At 35.5% G+C, this 22,242-nt stretch overlaps 1 protein-coding gene across 1 annotated transcript in view; it reads right to left on the bottom strand.

Moving 5' to 3' along the window:
* Positions 1-597: 597 nt before the first annotated feature.
* The window catches only part of TMEM161B (transmembrane protein 161B), a 40,558-nt gene continuing 18,913 nt past the window's right edge, over positions 598-22,242 (bottom strand). The window contains exons 6-12 of the mRNA XM_063421851.1: positions 16,969-17,120; positions 16,780-16,840; positions 14,929-15,069; positions 11,878-11,991; positions 10,579-10,753; positions 8,460-8,556; positions 598-7,610 (exon numbers count right to left, since the gene is read on the bottom strand). Of these exons, the coding sequence (XP_063277921.1) occupies positions 7,333-7,610; positions 8,460-8,556; positions 10,579-10,753; positions 11,878-11,991; positions 14,929-15,069; positions 16,780-16,840; positions 16,969-17,120 (1,018 nt within the window). The 3' untranslated portion in view covers positions 598-7,332. The remainder of the gene's footprint in view (positions 7,611-8,459; positions 8,557-10,578; positions 10,754-11,877; positions 11,992-14,928; positions 15,070-16,779; positions 16,841-16,968; positions 17,121-22,242) is intronic.

The raw sequence follows: 22,242 nt of genomic DNA, 5'->3' as shown, positions 1-22,242 counted from the left end.
AGCCACTTGTTAGAGCTAAAAGCTCAACGTGCCTTCGTCAGAAGAAGGCTTCCTTTGGTAGATTTCAATCAGCAAGACCATCTCAACTAACAATCACTTCACATGCAGAACAGTTAACTCAGGAGCAGGGGTGTGTTGCTTCCCTCATTTTTTTTGAACTTCCTTGCTGAACCAGTCAGGTTCTACCTTCAGCTCTTGCATTCCTGAATGTGGACCAGCAGTTTTAAAATAAGCGTGGTTTCACTATTTAATACCCTAACAGAATTCTACAAAATTCTACAAGGTGTAACTTTCAGAAGCTTGGTGTCAGTCAGCTGTATCACATTTGGTACTCTCTGCTCCAAATCTAGAAGGATTCAGTGACCTCCAGTGCTGCCTTTCTGAGCCCAAGCAGAATGACCTACCTGGCTGAAGTCACCCATGTGCCTGCATCACTGGGGGATAATTAACATCCAGGTGTCACTACAAAACTTTTTAAGTCAATCCACTCCAAATCTTGTAAATACTCGTCCTCAGTCATAAAGAAATCAATGCAGAGGTGGCAGAGGGAGAGGTGTTAATTTAAATTAGGGGTATTCAATTATCAGTCAGGACAAATTGTTAGATTACCATTTAATTGTTAGATTATCACTTAAGTAAGAGGAATGGTAAATATTTCTTAAAAATCTTGTCTCCAATATGTAATAACACATAACCACACATGGAAATTACATCAGCCAAAAAATGTATGAAAAAAATAATTTCATAGCAAAACCCATTTCAAGGGCTACCAGAGTCACCCATGATTAGGCACTTTACAGTGTACAAAAATAATGCAATATTACTGGAGGTTGTTATTAGCTATACCCAAGTATTATCCATATCACTAAAAAAAACCCTCAAAACAATCAAAAAACATCCTGAAAGTGAGCTTTTTCAACCTGTGCTGTGCTCTTCTGAGCACAAATCCTGATGAACATCTAAAAGCATAGGAGCCAGTATGTTTTCAAACAGCAGGTAATGCAACACCCCTTGACACCATCCTCACTGTGAAGCAAGAGAGTCTTAGTACTTGTAAAGCTGTAACTATAAAAATCATATTTTAACAGTATTGTAGCAGTAAGAGGAAGCTAAAATTTACATGCATAACATCAGAGTCTTTTCCATTTGGCAAATACTGAAATGAAGGGAGGGGAGTCTTTTTGTCCTAGGTCTGTGTTCTAGAGTAGAAAGTATTATGTGCTTTTCACTTAAAAACAAAAAAAACTCCCAAAAAACTATTAACTGAAGAACAACACTGAATTTGTGTGTTCCCAGCAACAAAGAGACAAGTAGATTTAAAGTAAAATATTTACAACTTGGAGGATGTTCCCTGTGCAATTAGTAACATGTCTACCTTATGAGAAATTTTAGGCTAAAATTATTTAATAGCATCTTTACATTAATATTTACTCACATAAATGGGAAGACTTGAAACATTAGACAGCTTTCTGTAACTTCTGTTATGTAGTATTTTTCCAGGTATATTCCTCCTAGAAAACCTTATGTACTGTTAACAATAGAACAAAGGAATGACCAAAGATGGGAAAAATAAAAAGTGCTGGCATATCATCACAAGGGTATGAACTGACTTTATGAAATACAATTGTTCGTGCCTTTTTCTTTGTCCAATGCCTTTATCAAAAATACTGTGAAATGCATTCTGGAAGCTTAGAACACATATAGGAGGCAAAGTTATTATGAGCAGAGGAAGAGAGAATAAGGCTGACTTTAAGCACAAAAATTTTAAGCCAGGTTTTAAAAAATACGTTGCAGCACAATAAGAGTAATGACCTACTACTAAAGCTATTCAAAGCTCTTTTGAGATGTGTATTTTATAGATAGCAGGGTCATATGGATAGTATGTTGCTGAGAAAAAATGCTGCAAGTACAAAGTTTAAGGGTCTTGACTGATGTGTAATGACATGGGAAAAAACCTGGTATTTACAGGGGAATTGTAGACATTTATATAAAACTGCATGCCTGTTAATACTTCAGCCTGAACATAAATTTTTTTTAAAAAAATAGTGTAGAAGTTTTTGACTTCTAGTTGCAGGCACTGATATTAATTTAAAAAATGAAAATATGATCCATGGCATTAGGATTAAAAATAATTTCCATTAAAAACACCACTGAAATCAATGGTACAAAAATACATATACACTGGAATGCAAAACAACATCCAGTGCAACATTACTCTCCTGGCAGTCCACAGTGAGAGACTGGAAAAAGTTAAGTGCAGCATATACAGATGTCAGTAAAAGCAGCCTGGAAATGACATGTTGGCTTCATGATCTCACCTAGAGGAGGAAGACCTTTCAGTCTAGTACTCAGGAGTGCAAATGAGACATGCCATCTACTTCACTGCATGTGCTGCACAGGTCACAAAGCATGGCAGGCCTTCCTAAAGGAGTTGCACAAAAATCACTCTGAAGCACAGACAGACCAATCTGCATCAGCCTGCTCACTGAGATCAGACATCAGGCTTTTAAGCATCTGCTGCCTACATGCTCTTAAGAGTAGGTATCTGTGAGGTCAAAATATTGCTCTTTATTTACCATTTAGGATTTAGGCTATTTACCATAGGGATTTAGGCTGCAGTTGTTAAAAATAACAGTCTTACTCATAATGGTACAGATTCACATTTAATATTTGCTTTAGGATACAAGCAATCTGCTGTTGCCTTCCTCCATTACGATTTTGCTCAGCCGTAACAGATTTCTCCAAGAGAATACACAGTTTTCTTTGGCCTCATTCTTGTTCAATGTCTCCATTTTGTCTGGGCACTTAATTCTTAAACCTTAACTAAAACTATCTAGGAAGTTTATAGTGACAAAATAAACTGTGGGGTTAAATCTGGGTGTGGAGGGGCCATGTCAAACAAATAAATGTGCAAAATACGTCATGTGAAAAATCATGAAGTGTAGTGCTTAAAAACTGATCAAAATTATCTCTGTGGAAAGCACAGCTATTTGAGAATAGAGACACATAAGGCCTTTTACCTTGGAGAGCCTTCTAACAGCTTTAATTAAGATCAGATGTGCTCAATTTCTATGCGATATATCCAATATCCCCATTACCACTTAGCTGTAGTTACTGCAACAAAGTACAGTACTTTGGGTTGCTCCTTTGTAGTTAGCTGAAATTTCTGTACTTGCCAATCATTATAGAGTAAGGTTATACTGCCTAAATGTTGTATTGATGTCTTGGTAGTATTTTTTTTGTTAAGACAAATTTGACTTTACGATCCAGGGAAGAACTTTATCTCTGTCTAAACACTTTGCAGTACTTGTGATCTTAATCAGAACAATCGCAACAGAAATTGATTTTCTGTATGTATCTTCTGTACAAGGATGTTCTCTTGTACTGATGCTACTTTTTAATCTGTGGATCCTTTATGCACACAAGTTCTGGAAAAGACTACACAGCTAACAAAACCTCAGAAACTGGCATAACCTACAGCTTGAGAAGGAATCAAAAGAGGACAAATGCAGCCTGAGAATATCACCTACAAAGTGTAAGAATAGGCTTTCTATAATCTATTCTCCTGTTCTTAATCAACTTATCTTAGCTCAGAAATAGCCCAAGTGTAATGTTTGGACCTCCCTGAACTTGCTGGAAGACATGGATTTATCGCTATCTTAAATCTTTGTCTAAAGGGACCTACATAATAGAAGTGCAGAGTTTAAACAAATGTTAATGAGTTTATTCATGTTTCAGATGAGATTTGAAGTTATTTGAACTATTTAAAGGAAATAATCCTTCAAAAATAGATAAATTTAAACTAAACAGAAGTCAAAATACAATCTTAAACTAACTTAGCCTACTTGGTTCTGAGCAGGGAACACAGGGAAAGCGCTGTAGATCAGCAACGGAAGTCACATCACTAAGAGAGGAAGGGAGACCTGAATTTAAAAAGAAACAGACATGGATTCTTTGCCAAAGAAACATTTCCTAAAATCTCTCAGAAACAGGGAGATCTTACTGGGGCCTTCCAATACTTTAAGGGGGCTTGTAAAAAAGAGGGAAAATTTTTTGCACAGGCAGGGAGTGATAACACAAGGGGGAAGATCTAAACTAGAAAAGGGGATATTTAGATTAGGTGTTAGGTGGAGACTCTTGCCTGTGAAGGTGGTGAGGCACTAGATAAGGTTACCCAGAGAAGGTGTGGCTGCCCATCTCTGGAAGTGTTCAAGGCCATATTTGATGAGGCTTGAAACAACCTGGTCTGGTGGAAAGTAGTCCATTCCAGATCCATTCCAACACAAACCATTCTAAATTTTTTTGATTAAGTGGTGGGCAAAAAGTTAGACAAAATGTTTAAGAAACCTGAGTAACATCTACCAATCTTTCAGTCACATTTTGCTTGCTTTTCTATTTCTGCAAGATGCTTTCCTCCCATTGCCAGGTGCTGATAAAGGTCTCCACGAAACAAACAAAGAAAGCATTTGCCAGCTGCTGTTTTAAAGAAACTTACTACAGAAGTGAGCAGATACTCCTTTGAACCTCACACAATATACATGGAAGTCAGGACTATCAGGGTTGCTACTTTACTTTAAAACACATTTTTGATTGTATCACATCACAGTAGGAAGCACTGCTCACAACTTCAGCAATATGGTCCCTCTGGTTTCACTGTCACCACACGTTTCAAAGGCTTTTATTGCCATATTTTAGCTTTCCATAAGCCTTCTGGACTCGTGTTAGGATTAAATGGATCCGAAGAAAGACCATCTCCCACTCACCGCTAACCAGAAGGTCAACTATTCAATTCTGCAGAACCATGGTCTGTAAAACAATGGAACAGCACAGTGGATACAAGCACTGATCTTCATGTTTGTAACACCAGGTGCCTATTTTTCACCATGATCAGTGGTGATGTCTGAATAGTAAGGTAGCAGAGCTCTTAGGAAAAGCTTTGTGAAGTTCAGCTATGTGATCCAGTTATTACCTCTGCTGAATGCATTATTATATAACTACAGTTCACTTTTGCTTATGAGCTTTCAGAGTGACTATGCCAGCAGAAACTGTTGTTTAATATTACTCTGAAGTATTCTCAAGTATCCAAAATTTACTCCTTCAAATTGCAACAACAGGTTACATCTCCTATATAGTGAGCTTCATCAGGCAAGTTCACTATCAGAATCAAATTGTTTTGCATTGTTTTATTTTTCTGATCGAAATACTGGCACTGAACACCTAACTGTAACCTAAAAGCTGGCCTTATCAATTCTATTAGTAATGATGCATATTGTTGTAACGATATGTCTTGAACGATTACAAAAGTGGGTCCAGTATTGTTGGACCTGTCATATTTTGTCATTCAATTATTCATCTGAAAGATACTTCCTAGGAATGCATTGAGATTTGAAACTATGAGGTCAAATATTATTCTTTAGGCAATTCACAGTAAAGTCCTGTTAGTTACAAAAAGTTGGTGTGAAAACAACAAAGCTTGCAGCCCCAGTCACACCGAAATACTGCAATGAAACCAGTAGCCTCATGCAAGGTGTTCTCAGACATCCCAAACACAGTAGGTACTAGGCTTGTGTACACAAATCTTTCCCCAATAAATGCAACTTAATAAACTAATAAATAACTTAAAAGGCTTTCAACACAATAAGATAGTTTATCACCAGCTTAAAATCTTGATTTTCTGCATTCATTGAGTTTGTTTTCCCACATGGTAGGTTTGCTACATATTAAATATTTAGTTAAGCTTTTCCATTTATAAATGCTTATTATATGCCAAAGCTGTACAGAAATTCAAGGGAAAAAGAACAGTAACATAAAAACAGCTAGTATTAGTTAAAAAACCCAGTGACCTCTGCAAAGTGTAATATTAACTGTTTAAAAAAAGCTACTGCATATAAATCCCCATTCCTGTTTTGCAAATACACAAAACATCTGAAAAACTGTCAATAATTTTATGATTGAAATCTATCTCTCCAGTTAAGCAAAAACTGTAAAGTTAATACTTTGCTCTTTTTCTTATTACATAGCTGTTTTATTATACAGAAAATCTATTTCTGAAGCCAAGATATATTAATTATCATTATACGGTCAAGTTAGCACAGATTAAAGTGGCAAAAGATGATGATTTGACAGAGGAGAAATTTTAAGATTAACAGTTTAAGTAGATCTTTTCTTCCAAGACAGCGTAAGTTCTTTAGTATAGCTAAGTGCCTCTAAAGAGGTACAAAAAACCCAAATAGCCCTTTCAACTAAAAGAAAAAAAATAAAATAAAATAAAATAAAATTTAAAAGTTTCATTTCAAAAGGGAATCTTGAAATTACTAGATACACATACACCCCTCTCCCACAGCCCTGTAAGATACATTCAGGAATTTAAAATAAAGATTCCATATTTCATACTTTCATATATATTATATATTTAATATATAATATATATTTCTATGTACGTTACACATATACATACACTGTCAGTCAGCAGGATTAAACTGTTTTGTTTAGAAATGTTTGACTGGTGTCACTAATTATTTTCTATTCTTTTGTAAATTCAATGGAATTTATCTACTACCTCAAAAGAAGAAATTTAAAAGATCCAGATGCAGTCTGTGGATCAATACTAGCACCAATACAGATGGCCATTACTTTAAAATGACTGCAGGGACTGAAATAATATATTTGTTATAACTCTTTTCTTACCGCACAAGCACTCCTGCAAAATATGTAGGCAGCAATACCTGTCAGGTACATACATCTACTCCTGTTAAATTTATATTTTATACAACTCTTCTTACTGTAATATACAGCATCTCTTTTGTCCTGTTGGATTATTTCATTTTCCAAGGAGAAAAGTGATCAATAGCTATCCAACAGAATTTTTTTTTAAATCCCCTCTTTCTCCTTTCACTGTATGGCTCAGTTTCAAGACTTAATTGATAGGCAGCCACCACCACTATGTCCAGTACCCCTTGAATTCAGTCAGCGACTGTTGATGCTTAAAAAACAAATTTTTGAGTTTGGCTTGCTGTTTATGGAAACCAAGATACTCAGAGGTCACATCTTTTCAGCACGCTTACCACCATCTACACAACACAATTATGTCAGTCAGTCCCACAACTATAACTGAATTAGTTACCTACCATCTGGGTAACAAAAATAACAAACCCAGTTGCAAATTTAAACATTTTAAGATTATTCACCCTGAGAACACCAAGGAAGTGTTTAAAAATAATTATGATATGTTTTCTCTTCACATGTATAGTTTCCTTTTCTCGTCATCTCCTCTTGGGTGCCTGGGTTTGTATCTAGAATTTGACCTCACACTTGCTCTGTCAGTTGACTCGTTCATGCCACAGTCAGGTACTGGTGATAGAAGAGCCCAAAAAGGCTTGTAGAAAAAAGGCAAGCAGCAATCCACCAGGTGAGGAAAGACAGGAGTCCCCGGAACAGGAGAGGAGTGAAAATATTCTTTAGGCTTCCCAGAGCCATTGTTATTTGTACTACAGTTACTTTCATCTTTCCATCAGCAGGTGGAGACTCAGAATAAGCAGAATTGGGAAGCAGACTGTTTTCTACTGGAGTGTCAGAATTCAGTCCTGGGTAGATGCCCCAAGAATAATTACCTGTTAAAAAGAAACAAGTAACAGATTTTTGTAGAATAAAATGCAAGTTCTGTTAATTCAATGCTCTACAGATCATCTTTGATATATTTTTAATACACACATAAAAATGTTTTTATAACTTAATAAATACAAACTATATTCATCCGCATGACTTTCTGGTCATACCAGCAAGCTACTGGGATAGGATCCATCTTGTATTTTGACATCCTAATATCTACGTGTGATATAGCTGCCTTGAGATCCTTGGATGTCCTGGGTATGATTCATCTCATCAGATGGAGATGTCTACTCCAGGGTAGGTTGAATCACAACCTACTAAAGTCTACACTGCCTTTTAGCAAAGAAGATGACACAACTGCATGGCAGGCTATGAAAGACATGTCTCACAAGAAAGAAAAAAACCCCAAACCAGAGGGACTTCAGACCTCCCGCTAACTACATGAACCCCTTATCTCACAATTCCCATTCTAAAAAGTCTACTAAAGATAAAAAAGCTGAAAAAATTGCATTATGAGATGCTCATGAAATTAAATCAATCATGCTTTATACAGTTAACTTCTAAAATACTTCTAAAAAGACAAATATTTCAACAGAAGTAAACAGATTAATCAGTTACATTACACAATTTCTCAGAAAAAAACCAAGCAAATTAGCATGTATTTGGAAGATATCAAAAGCAGCAACAGAATTAACTACTTAAATGCCACATATGAATGTTTTAAAGTACAAGAAACTACAAGGTATTTTTGTATTGCAAGTACCCATGAATTGTAATTCTCTTTAGTCAGGTGAAAATAAAAAAGCCCCATGCAGAACAGATTAAACTATTGTCGATCCAATTTTGCCTACCTAGTGTTTTCAAGAGCAGAGTTGTGTGAAGGAGCATTACCATTGGTGCAACGTACTGCAGTGCAATTACACAGAGATAATAGAATACTCGAGCCACCTGGAAAAACAAAAGAGAGTAAAGTTCACAAGTCATGGATGATCAATGCAGACCTTTATGAACATGCCCAGAAAAAACAAATTATTAAAACTCCAGTACTTATACATTAAAGTAATTTTAAGAATTTTCTAGTAACTCTTGGCATGTGACATACTGTCTTCAAAAGACCTGAAGAAATCCCCATAATGAATTCTAGTTTCAGGGCATTTACAAATCTGAGAGCAAATGCTGAAAGGAAATGATTAAAAGCATCAATTCTGTTACAAAAAAGAGAATCAATTTTGCTTCTGCAAACTGCATGTCATCATTCAATGATTCCTATTATAATACACCAGAAACAAAAATAAATATATGTTTAATTTTTCAAGTTCCCAGTCATTTACAAACTAAATCCTATTTGAAAAATGAAGTAATAGTCAAGCCCAGAGCCCCATAAAAAGGAAATGAAAGCTTGGGTAATATTACAGTCCTTTTTGAAAACAGAGATGTTTTTAAGATTTCCAATTGAAAAACACTTGTACTTTAAAAACAATGAGGAGTTTTCATTAGATCAGTAACAGCATTTAAATGGTCTTTTCTTCAGTCATACACTGTGGTTCATTGAAATCCATTCAGATATATCCCTCCACCTGCTCTCCATCTGTTCCATTTTTCTCAAGATTGTAACATTATATATTTTATATAAGGTAAATAAAGACAGAAAAAAGTGATAAAATCAACAGCAATCAAGCAGTGAAATAAAACTACCTGGGTTTTAAAAAAGATCAGAATGCAGGGTGGCAAAAATGATGAAGGCAGACATGACAGTTTTGGGAATACCTCTCAAGCCTCCAAGGGCTTCTTAATGAGTAAGCATCAAAAAACTCACATGAGAAAAAAAAGTAGTAAGACACTGGTAGAAGAAAAAGCATGAGACAAAAATATTGTCAAAAATTGATGGAATATGACAAAAATAACAAATTAAGAAGTAATGATCACTGTGGAATGACAGACAGGAAAAAATTCACTGGCAGAAGTTCCTAAAAAGGTAAAGCAGATATGATTAGTAAAACAAGACAAGACTACATCTAGTGACTATGGCCTTCCTGAAGAGGATATATGAAGATACTGGAGAAATGGAATTAAGAAACCACATGAAGAAGACATTACAGTTTTATAGACAGAAATAAAATTCCCAGTACTAAAACCGTGCATTTATGGCAATTAGCACAGTTCCAACCTAACCAGATGCTACTACACGTATTTCCTCTTTTTTTTTTTTTCTGGAGCAAATTCCTAGCCACTTTGTAAATAACTACTGTACAGTTCACTTATGACCTTCAGACACTTAATGTAACTGCAAGTAATAATGACAATCCTGGAAGAGGAGTCTTTGTCTTATGGCATTCTTCAATATTCCTCCTGCAACAGACCCCAACTCAGCAGGACCATTAGACAGCACTACCATGCAACACTAGAAACTTAAGTTTATTTTGCAGACAACACACCAACAGCCATTCTACCTCCTCCATTTGTTCAAGGTATGCTTTACTACTTTTCCGTAAAAAAATGAATCCTCAGAAATATCGACTTGTCCACAACAAGATAGGCAATTTTTTAACTAGGCTGGTGCACTTCAAAGTGGTCTGGCAGAATTAAAGATCTGTCAGTTTATTCCAAAATATAACCATCTTATCATAAATTTTCCCTCAATTTAAAAATCATGGTTGGTAACAGTATTTTACCCTTCTATCAAAATTCAGTTTTTTCTTTCCCATGTTGTAGTTACAGATCACCACTCTTTGGAAGGGATCTTTTATAACAACTTCCAAATAAACAAGGACAAACTATCTGCATAATACAGATGATATATCTCTCCATATTTTGGTTTACAGAATTTCTCTGTAATTATGCTATTTTTATAGGAGATACAGTCTAGAAAGCTTCATTCAGATTTGAACTCTGCTGCTGTAGAAGACAACAAATTGGAAAAAAATCGTTTGCACAAAGTGCTACATACAACCTCAGTGCCACCATACTTACCATTTTCTGTAAATCAACCATACTTATTCTACCAGCTTCCTTTTTCATCTGATCCACACTTTTCTGGGCTAAATTCAGATAGGCCTGTAAATGGTGACGCATCATAGCCAACCGTAAAACACACAACAGGATTATAATCCACAATCTGACGGTATCAAATGTATCTTCTGACATTCTGTGGATAATAGAAAAAGGGTAATGCTGTTTTCCACAGACCATCTGCTGCTATGGTTATTTGTTTGTATCATCTGTAAAGTAATCTTGAGGGAAATTGTCAGAAGTAGTTAACACATAAACTATTGTTATGAAGTTCACATGCACGTAATATTTACTTTTGCCTTCCATTTCTCTTTCCTGCTACTTCTCAGTAGCCCTACAGAATTAGATCCAAATTATTATTTATTTTTCTGTAAAGAAGAGCAGTTCTTAAATGCTTAAATTCTGCGTAACGAAAGCAGGACACTAAAAACCAAGGTTGCTCAGATAACTGGACGTTTTCAGACACACAGGACTAGATAGTAAATAGTAGTAGATTGTAAAGGGATACTTCAATTGCCTGAGATACCCAGTAATACCTCAATCCTCGCTGTAGGACGAACTGAGGAACAAAAGATACACAAAATATGTATATCGGTCGTGTTATATGTAATAAAACACATCTGTTTTGCTGTGTAATAGCTCAATGATCACTTTAGAAGCTTATCTCACCCTCTAGAAAACAAGAAATATATCAGGCCTTTGTATCTGTTTCAAGTCTATTTTGAATGAGCAAGAGTAATTGTGACAGTGACAATCAACTATGATACTTTTACAGTATTTCAGATACCACTCTTCTTGGAAACTCTTTCTGGTTTTATATTTTAAATATTTTACCTATCAATTCAATACCACTTCATCAGCATGTACATCTTAAGACAAATTTCCTAGCTTAGTTCTCATATCAACTCCTGACTGTTTTCAGTGAAACTACTTCCCTCCTACACCAATATGCAAGATACAAGGTTCCAGCAGGTAGTAGTGAGGTGGTATTCCACTCCAACAAAAAACTAATTACTGCCAAGGAGACGTCAGAAGACAGCAGCTTTTTGGGAACCACCACCTTAACATTCAACATTCTGCAACAAGTTTTCATTCTTTTGAAATAACAGAAGCTCTGTAGAATTCAGCTGCACCTCACCTTCCACAATACCTCTTACAGCAGATGCTACTGAAGTCTTTCATGTTCCTATGACTTTTAAAGTGCTCTAAGACAATGTTTTGTTCTCAATGCCCCAGAAGGAACTTATAAGAAAATCTTACAAAGGAATGCTCTCTTTGCCCAAAGGTGGGCTCATAATGTAGTCCTTAGTGATTGGTTTTACCCATAGCAGAACCATAAATAAAGGCGCCAAGAAGTTTATATGTAGCAATGTTCTGAAAAAGAAAAAAAAGGAGGGAACTTAGTAAACAAAAACAATGACCATACTGTTGAAAGTGTATACAGATTCCAAAAGAGAAATATTAACTTTAAAATAGTTGGAAGAAGGATAAATAAAAAAATTACTTCACTATTTTATAGGTATGACTTACATTTCAACAGAATAGTGATATACTGTGAAATCACACTGGATTTTGGCTTTAAAAAGAACAGGAGAAACAGCTGTCAGAGATCAGATTTCACAGTTTAATGATGTACTTTATTTAGAAACCCTAATTAAATGAAACTTCATACTTAAATTCAATTAAAGGTACTCAGACCAAAAAAAATACTGTATGAAACTGCACAACAAAAATAAAAGTAGTACTCTTTAGCAATCTTTGAGTACAAACCCAGAAGAATTTAAAAAGGTGATCAATTTTTGGAGTTCTCCCTAAAATTAATATCCTTCTTTATTTCTGAATTTCTAAATTTCTTCTCTATTTCTAAACCCATTTTCCCAATCATTTTTCATTACTAAAATGAAATGAGAACAGTTGAAGGGATTTGGTTGTTTCATTAGTGCAGTATTTCAAATTATTCTAAAGAACACAAGACCTTCATGATTGCAAACTATCAAGCCTCCTAAAACCATTAAAATGTTTGCATATTACAGGAGCAGTCATCACACACAGATTTACATCTTTGGTTTCAGATGAAGAAATAAGCTCTGCTAGCTATTAAGTGGTGCTAGGAAATGCAACAGCATCAAGGATAAGTCCAAAGGATTTCATTAGATTGTGAAAGCCTTTTACCTGAGCTTCTACTTATTTAAGAGATCCTACTGAGTTAATGGACTGGAATGTGCCAATGAGTGGTTGGAATCACTTTTTTTTTTGGAACAGGCAGGAAAGCTGAAATACTCTTGATGCAGGCTCTGGCAAAGGAGGGAATGTGTATGGAAATTATACAGATTTGTTAAGAAGACTCCAAATATATCCAGGGAACGATACTACTGCCAAATAAAAAGAATCAAACCAGTTCTCAAAACCAAAAAGGGATGTTAGATGATTTTTATTCTATTTACCCAGAAGCAATGAACTTACTTCTTAAACTCATAAAAGAATCACACTAATAATTTTGAACATATTAGTGAAGTGGTACTTGATCATTAATTAACCTTTAAATTTGGGGGCTTTTTTTCATCAGTGTTCCCAGCAAGTTAAGTGTTCCATTCCACTGTGGAACAGATTTTGTGTTGGGCTTTTTTGGGTTGTTTTATGGGGTTTTAAGGGAGATTCGTGCATTTTGTGAGTCACTTAAGAGACGTGGGGGCTTTTGGTTTGATTATGGTTTTTCCTTTGGTTTTTGTTGTTTTTGTGTTTTGTTTAGTTAGTTGTCTTTCTTTTAGTTGCTTTGGTTGGGTTTTTTTAAGTAGAGTATGTATTTGACTGCAGAAAAAGACATGGTTTCAGCACCCAACTTAAGAGAACTTCGTATCAGTGCCATGCCATCCTCATTTACAACACCCCTTTATTCACTGTCAAACAACTGTAGTCAATAAATGATCTACTCATTGACAAAAATGCATCAGCAAGAACAAGTTATGTTCTACAGGTTTATTAGAAACTATCATTGGACAAATATTCTTTACAATGGCTTTGCCTTATTATATGGATACCTTATCAAGTTTTAATCCATTTAACGTAATTTTCACATTTTTCCACTTTAATAGTTCAAAGTATTGGTAGACTTTTGAAAATAGCTTGGTGGTGTTGAACAAAGTTATCTTCAACAACCAGTTCTAATATCATCTAAAGAAACTACAGAAGTTTTAATTTGCATAACCACATTTCTATGGATATAAATTGCCCTTTAGTTCTTGATTAATGGATTTTTGTTTCAGAGAGGTTATGTTTCTGTCTGAAGGTCATGTCCATTGATCAAGGAAGATGTTGGAATACTTACAGAAAAGACACAAGGAATTTTAAAATATTGAGAACCATAACAATTAAGAACAAAGTAGTTTATCTATCTGGAAAAAGCAGACTAGGAAGTGACTCAGTCACAGTCTACACACAAACAGAAATGTAACAGCAGATAAAACAAGCCAGTGGCTGGCTGCTATATGTGGACAACTACACTGAATGCAAGTGTACTTGCTTATAAATTTAACAAGACTGATGGACTCGCTTCAAAGAGATTAATTTTAAGCTAGCATTCCTGAAGGAAAAGAAAAAAAAATGGAGTTTGAACAAAATGATTTTCCTATTGGAAAACATAATGGTTCTCTTAGGAAATTTACCAGAATGACACTGCCCTACGCTGCAGAATCTGTCATTATCCTGTATTAAATAACAACAGTCAAGATCTCTGAAAGCCACTGGGAGTGTTACCCTCTCAACCAGAGAATCTCAAGAGGTATAGTTAAATTGGACAGAACATTTTACTACCAAATGGAAGGACAGCTGATAATGAAAATATTCCTTTAAATTGGTATTAACATATGACCCTTATTAAGTATTCTGGGTTATTTTTGCATTTTATCCGATGCTAAATTTATTAAAGGGATAATGCCCAGCTGAAAGTGTGGTTGGGAAGAAACAGTTTGTGGTTGTACTTGTACTTCCTGAAGGTTGTCTTAACTTCGGGAAAGACGTGATGGGGGAAAGCAAGCTGGACACAGAGACACTCATGGTGGAGCTCTTGCAGGAGGAAAGGAAAGCTCCTTTAATTGGGACTCTCAATTACAAGGCAAAGAATGTAACAGACTGGCAGAGCACAGGTTGAGCAGAAAGTAGCAGGTGGCAAATCTGCTCAAGATATGATAAGCAGGCAGCAACAGAAGTCTTAAGTCACTACCTTCTTGTTGGAATAGTTTGCTTTGTTTCTTTTTAGACATACAAGATTTAAGACTGAGTAGCATATACCTATTTGGATATATTTTCTCTTACTGTGTTATTCTTTCTGTAGCTAAATTCAGAGCATCCAGATGCATTTGAGCCAGTCGCAAGCCAGGGAATGTCAAAAAAGCACCAATAAGTGAACACAGAATAGCCAGGAACAATTTGAAGGTTAGTTTAGACACAGGACCCCTAAAAGAAAAGAAAGGAAATAAGCATTTTCCTGGGAGGAAGTTGGGGGACCGGGGAGTATCAGAGACTACTTTCAACCCAACAGTATCTAACATTTAATAAAAAAAGCCAACAATATTCTATAGGCTTCCTCTGGAATACTAGCATTATTAAAAACCAATCAGAAATTAAAATCTTAAAAAATACTTTCAAAACCAAACCAAGTCACCTATTTATTTCCTAGAAAAACAGAAAACCTAATTTACTGACTATGAGATATTAATTTGTTAGTAGAGAAGAAGAAGAAGAAAAAAAGAATAATTTTATATTGTAATTTTGAAAAATTATGTAACAGAAATAGAATGAATTTAAGGGTTGTGTTTTTAAGAGGAACAGATGTCTCATAAGTTTAACTGCTCAAAGACAAAACTGATAGTTTGTTCTACCATTATCCATTAAAAATCTCTATCAAACTGTTATTACTGCAGCTTTTCACAGATTTATCTGAAATGTACATGTCATTAATATGTCTCTTCCAAGTAATTAGCATTGTTCATAAAAAAACCTGTGTGAAACATACCCTAGATCAACAAAATCAGAGAATTAATTACATAATTAAACACAGGATTACACAAAGAAAAAGAAAGAACAAGACAAAACCCTCAAACAAACAACAAAAACATCACAATTACAGTGAAATGTAACTAAGATTAAAGAGGAACAAAACCAAATCTAGAGATTCAAATTAGTTTCAGATTCTTTCTTAACCTATGTCACCTAAACTATTGAGAGACACATCATTAACTCAGTTGCTGCTAAAAAATGCAAAGCACTGCAATAGTTTATAACTAAACAAACACTTAACATGAAAATGAATACAGAAGTTAGTGACCTCGCAACAGCTTAGGAAAGCAGATTAAAGAAAGGCTAGGAAACACAGTTACCAGTTTCCCACGAGTTTATTCATAAATTACTCTGATGTAGTTTGAGGAAACTTCTGTTCCTCAAAAATAATCTAGTTGGAGGAAACTTCTGTTTCTCAAAAATAAAGATACACCACAGCTTCTGCAAGACACTTAAGACCTACCAAGCAAGAAATTCAATGCTGTGCTCCCAGTGATGAAATGCTCCCTAAATTTTAGCACACATATATAAGGAACTGTAACAGAAATCCATTTTGCAATATACAAATGCTGCCTATGACAGTGTTTGTGTATTTCTGTAACATCACAAACTATGGCATGTTCCTTCAACAGTCTATGAGGCTTAGATGTCCTGTAGCAAGCAGTTGTTTTTGCATAACAGGAATACAGCTACAGCCTGAAAACAGGACTGAACAATACAGTTTATTCCTAATGCGAAGTTTAACACAAACTCCATCTTGTAGATTTTGCACACTCATCCTCTTGCATGCCACAGGAATGACAAGAAAATACTTATCTAAACAATCCTTGCTGAAGGGAAACACAGAAAAAAGTGTTTACAGTTTTGAACTATATTTTATGAACTACAATCAAAATGTCAGAAATTATCTCCAAATTAAAATGAAAAAATTAATGCAACTTCAGTTACTTGTGAGTACTTTCAGATCTTTTTATTAACATCTTTAAACTGTTGAAAGGATTATAACTATGTACAAAAGCAAAACATGCAAGACAAAGGCTTGCTAAAAAAATCCAAATGGTTCATAAATTCACATATAAACAGACAAGTGTATTTCCAGAAACTTACTGTGATTCCAAACCTTGTTTTTCAAGAAACTGCATAGCACTTTCTGAGAAATTCGAGAATCCTGCAGAGACACATATATTTATTTTATTACAGTACAAATGAAGAATTCCTTTTGTGAAATAAAATGCAGGGTAAGTCATCTTTTAAACAATCATTACAGCTGTTTCAAACACTAAGGAAAGGAGTTACCTGATTCCAATCCAAACTCTAGATAGTTTTCTGTCACAATGAGTATTGCCATTGCTTTCACAAAGAAGAAAAAACCAAAGGTGACACAGACTGATCTTTCACCTCCATCCTCAACTTTGAAATAATGGGTAGTCAATGAAAACAGTATCTTACTACATAAGAAATAGGTCAAGGAAAATTAAGTTTGTAAAGTAACTATAACTAAGAATTATAATCTTGTAATTTGGTCATCTACACCAGGGCTGTTCTGTGATGTGCATTTATTTCTTTTGAAGGTAATATGTGTTCAGCCAATTTCAGCTTAAACTACAGAACACATTAAAGCATAATAATCACATAATGCATAGCCTGGAATACTCTGGAGGAGAGTTTTGATCTAGGCTTACTTAGAGTAAGAAAGAAGACATACGAAAAGATGAACTTGTATTTCTCTCCTTTCAGATAGAATCATTTTGTTTGGAAAAGACCTTTAAGATCAAGTCTAACCATCAACCTAACACCAACAAGTTCACAACTAAGGCATTTCCTCAAACTATTCAACTATGCACACGCTTAAGACTTTTAGCTCAAAGAGAGTTGTAAGACAACAGCACACTGAGTCCTATCAAGGAAAGAAAAATCAATCCCATTTTCACCTTGGAAAAACAAAGTCAGTCTTAAACCCCGTCTGTGATCTGGTATGATGTATCAAATCCTTTTATCTAGCCCCACTGCCACAAAGATGAACATTTAAGATATCACCTGCTGTTTCAGGTTGTTGTAAAAATACTAAGTATTCTTTGTTTTTACATATTGCTAAATGAATTCTAAACTGAAACAGATTTGGATAAACTTTTCATGATACACTGTCAAATCTTACTACTATGATCTGCAGCTCATTATAATTTAAATGGTAGGCAATACCAATCCAGATTTAAATAAAGTATTTGGAGATAACTGCAGACATTACGTGATTTGAAAAATACAAAGACAAAAAGGAAAAACAGTATCTTAAGTGTAATCTGTACCACTTTTTTCTTACACTATGCAATAACATAGTCGTATTTGCTGATTTCTAATATGTAGAGTACATGAAAACATTTTTGGGGTTATCTATTCAGTAAAACACTGGAACACTCATCAGTCTCTCAAGAAACTACGATTATGCAATATCACACTTCAACAGGCAGCACACATTTAACACACACTGCTGAATTTCATGTATATGCAGAGAGATTCTAATATGCATAATGTGGTCTAAGGACAGAATCTAGTCATTCTAATCTCATACAGTAATCACCTTCAGACCCCTCTATACTTTACAGAAAGAACTGATACATCAAAAGAAAGACTTAACTCATCCCAAAAAGAAGTACATAATAGATCATTCCAGACTGTGTACTGTAAAGCTTTGTTTCTCTAACAATACATGCTTAAACCAAGGCTCTTTTTACAGCTAGGGACTGTAATTATTCATAAATTGAAAATACCCTGAAGTTGTACAAAGGACTTAGTAACAGTTTGTGATCAACAGTCCTAATCTATCATCAGATTTATGAGCCTTTAGATACATCATGACTTGAATTATGGACTGTGCCTGAAGGATTTGGAAAATCCAGGGAGGAAAAAGAAAGCATACTAGCAATTAATTACAATTATAGTGCAGATTCAGAACTCAATAAATTCATGATTATGCAAAATACACATGACTGAAACACTCTGTTAGTTAAACAATCACCACTGCTTCTATTTTTGGGTTGGAGGAAATTGAAGCATTTTGGTTTGCATCGTCATTTCCTTCCATTGCAAAACCTAATATTCAGGATCTAGTGAAAGAATAATTTGGGAGTATTTAGTGCTAAGTTAATAGATTGCCTGCACCAGCCCACCCTCTCCTTCAGTTTTTTTGGCCACAAAAGGCATTATAGAATTGTATAGTTTGCATATTGTATATAGTTGCAGGCACTGCAAAATTTATTGTATACGCTTTTACAAAAATAATTTTATTTTTTCAACTCTTGCAATTATGATATTCTTGAGTTTTATAGTTCATGTGGTTAAAGTAAGAAAGATCCATCTTCTGTTCCTACTAAGACACATGAAAAAAGTGAATTCACAGAGAACATTCCAAGTTGGATGAGACCCATAGGATCATCCAACTCCTGGGCCTGCACAGCAGTATCCCCAGGAATCATGCCATCTGCCTGACACCACTGTCCAAATGCTTCTTGAACTCTGTCAGGCTTGGCTGTGAGGACTTATCTGGGGAGCCTGTTCCAGTGACCAACACACCTCAATGTGAAAAACCTTTCCTAATATTCAATCTAAACCTCCTCTGACTTAACTTTATGCTATTTACTTGAGTCCTGTCACTGTTACCACAGAGAAGAGATCAGTGCCTGCTCTTCCCTCATGAGGAAGCTGCAGACTGCAGTGAGGTCTCCTCTCAGTCTCCTCTTCTGCAGGCTGAAGAGACCCAGTCACCTCAGCCACTCCTCACACAGCTGCCCCTCCATCATCCCTGTGGCCTCCTTTAGATGCTGTCTGACAGCTGAATGACTTTCTTAGTGCAGGACAATACCCTTCCTTGCTTGGCTGGCCATGCTGGGCCAGTTTGCCCTCCTGGCTGCCAGGGCACCGCTGACTCACACTCAGCTTTCTGTCAACCAGCAGCCCCAGGTTCTTTTCTATGGCACTACTTTCCAGACTCCTGTTCCCTGGTCTGCCCATACAACTAGGGTTGCCTCAACAGATGCAGAATCCAGCACTTTCCCTTGTTGAACTTAGTATGGTTGGAGAGTGCCCAGATCTCCAATTTGTTGAGGTTGCTCTTCAGGGCCACTCTGCCTTCAAGGGAGTCAACAGCTCCTCCCAGTTTTCTATCATCTGCAAACTTGCTTTGTATCCTTAGTACAGCTTTTCACCTCTTAACACACAGGCATGCCTGTTTCACACAGGCATGAAGCAGAAGAAACATTTATCAGCAAAACACAAGTTTGTTCTATATTTAACTTTGACACATCATGTTGACTGCTTTCCATCAAAAAAAAAAAAAATCTGAATCTTCCATTATCACAGAATCATTTCTGGTCTTGACATACTGGGTTAGTGACTAGTTGAGTAAGTTTTAAGCATTCTCTGATCCCCAAAGCCTGATGTCACAACACATGAATGAATCTCTTCTGAAATCTCATCTGACTAGGTTCCAGTGACCACAAGAATTGTTACCAGTACCTCTGTGTTGTACCTCCTTCACCCCAAAAGCTGTAATGCCTGGAATAAGTCATGTTAACATCGTTATGGAGCTATTGAGGCTAATATAAAGCTTAGGCTGTATTTCCTGGCACTGCATCCTTCTACATTCCCACTAACTCCTCATAACTAAGCACAGACTCTAACAGCTACTTGCACATTCACACTACTGAGACAAAAATCTTGCACTGACAGGCAATTAAAATATTTTTAGACGTTTTGCCCTGAACTGATGACCAAATGAAAGCAGTGATATGACAGTGTACAAAACCATGGTAAGTTACTGCAGTGGATTTTCCTATAATATATAATTCACAACTCTATTTCACTTAGAATTGCAATTACTATAGTGTTATTTAAATTGGCTACTCCTGAGATACAAGAGATGAAGCAAACAGGGCAGTCACCAATGAATCTAAAAGTACATTGTGGCTTTAGTATTAGTCTGGGAATACACATGACAGAGAGTCAAGCAGACTTGATTAGCATAGCTGGTTTGATAACCAAGATGCCATGGCAGGAACAAACAGAACTGTGAAAATTACAGGAGATGGGATTACACCTGCTTACGGGAAGAGAGAAGATTCAATCAACTTCTGCAAGCAAAGAATTGTTGTAAAATGCATGAGTTTTCTGTGTGATTTTTAACCTGATTATTGTAGTAGAAATCATTAACCTGTCTGAAATAGTATATAAGCTTTTGGGAAACCTAAGTAAAATTGAATTCTGATTACCGAATTAGTCTTCCCATCTCTCATCAGTCGCCAATATATTAGAAGCATGTTTTCCATTAGTTCTATTAAACTCCCCTATCATCCTCAAAATCAGAGTGAAAGGTGTTGGCTATCACTTCTGACTTTTGTAACAATAGCCACCTCTTTCTCCTTCCTTCTGCAAAGATTAAACTAAAATTCCCGACTTCACACCAAAAAATAAAACGGATGTGAGGTAAAAACTATATACTACCTATACTACAGCTATAATACAATTAAAAGGTGCACAAGAGCCAGACACTGATTTTCTTCTCACAGTACACTAATAAACTGACCTTTTGGACCATGGATCTGTTCACTGACATGTCCAATGGGAAATACCTGATCTGGAAGCAAGCTACTGCCATTCTTTTTTCCAGATGTGGGTTGCCTTTCTCTTCTAGCAAGTTTTTATACATTACAAACATAAATTCTGGAAAAAATCTATCATTTATACTTCAGTTTATTTAGAAAAGAATTCCTGTCCATACTATAAAGGCAGCACCTATTTTAATAATTATCAAGGACAGGCAAGCATGAAGAATATTCAGAACTCTTAGCCAAATATAACCAAACACTAGAATTCAAGGTTTTAGACACCACCACCAGCAACTGCTAATATATACTGCTAACCAACTGAACAAACCACAACACATTAGGAATCTCTAAAGAAGAATTAGATTTATACAGAGGAAACAATTTTGAATATTCAAAAGGTTTATCAACTGTACGTTAGTACTTTATCTGTTCTCAGCTGCTGAAGGAGCAGAGGAGATGTAGCAATTCACTTTCAAGTTCACCTTTCTATCATCTGCACTCTTACAAGCCCTTTCTCAATTCCACTGTTTTATCCCCTATCATATCTTTAAACTGCAATTTTCCTCCCTAAAGTGTGTATCTGGATTCATATGTCCAATGCAGTTAATTACCATGCAAGCATCTATGTTTGACACTGCCACAGTCAAAAAAAAAAAAAAAAATTAACTGTCTTCTCCATAACAAAACAAACATTTTATAGTTTGATAATGCCCATTTCCCAAATACTCCACTTCTGTTTCCCTCAGTTTCAGAGGTGAGTTTAGCTTTTCACAGAGCTCAGTTCCTACAACTCTACATACCTTACTTTCTGTACGAATGTCTTCAATGTATGTTAAAATTATGAATTCACACATGCATTTTTGCAATAAACTACTATACACATCACTGTACTGTTCTGGTGAGGAAGTACCATATTAAACACACAGAAAACAAAAAACACATACTAAATTTCCAAACTTCTTCAAAAGCTATA

This window comes from Prinia subflava, chromosome Z, assembly GCF_021018805.1.
Source record: "Prinia subflava isolate CZ2003 ecotype Zambia chromosome Z, Cam_Psub_1.2, whole genome shotgun sequence".
NCBI lineage: Eukaryota > Metazoa > Chordata > Aves > Passeriformes > Cisticolidae > Prinia > Prinia subflava.
This window is presented reverse-complemented; position numbering and strand designations above follow the sequence as displayed.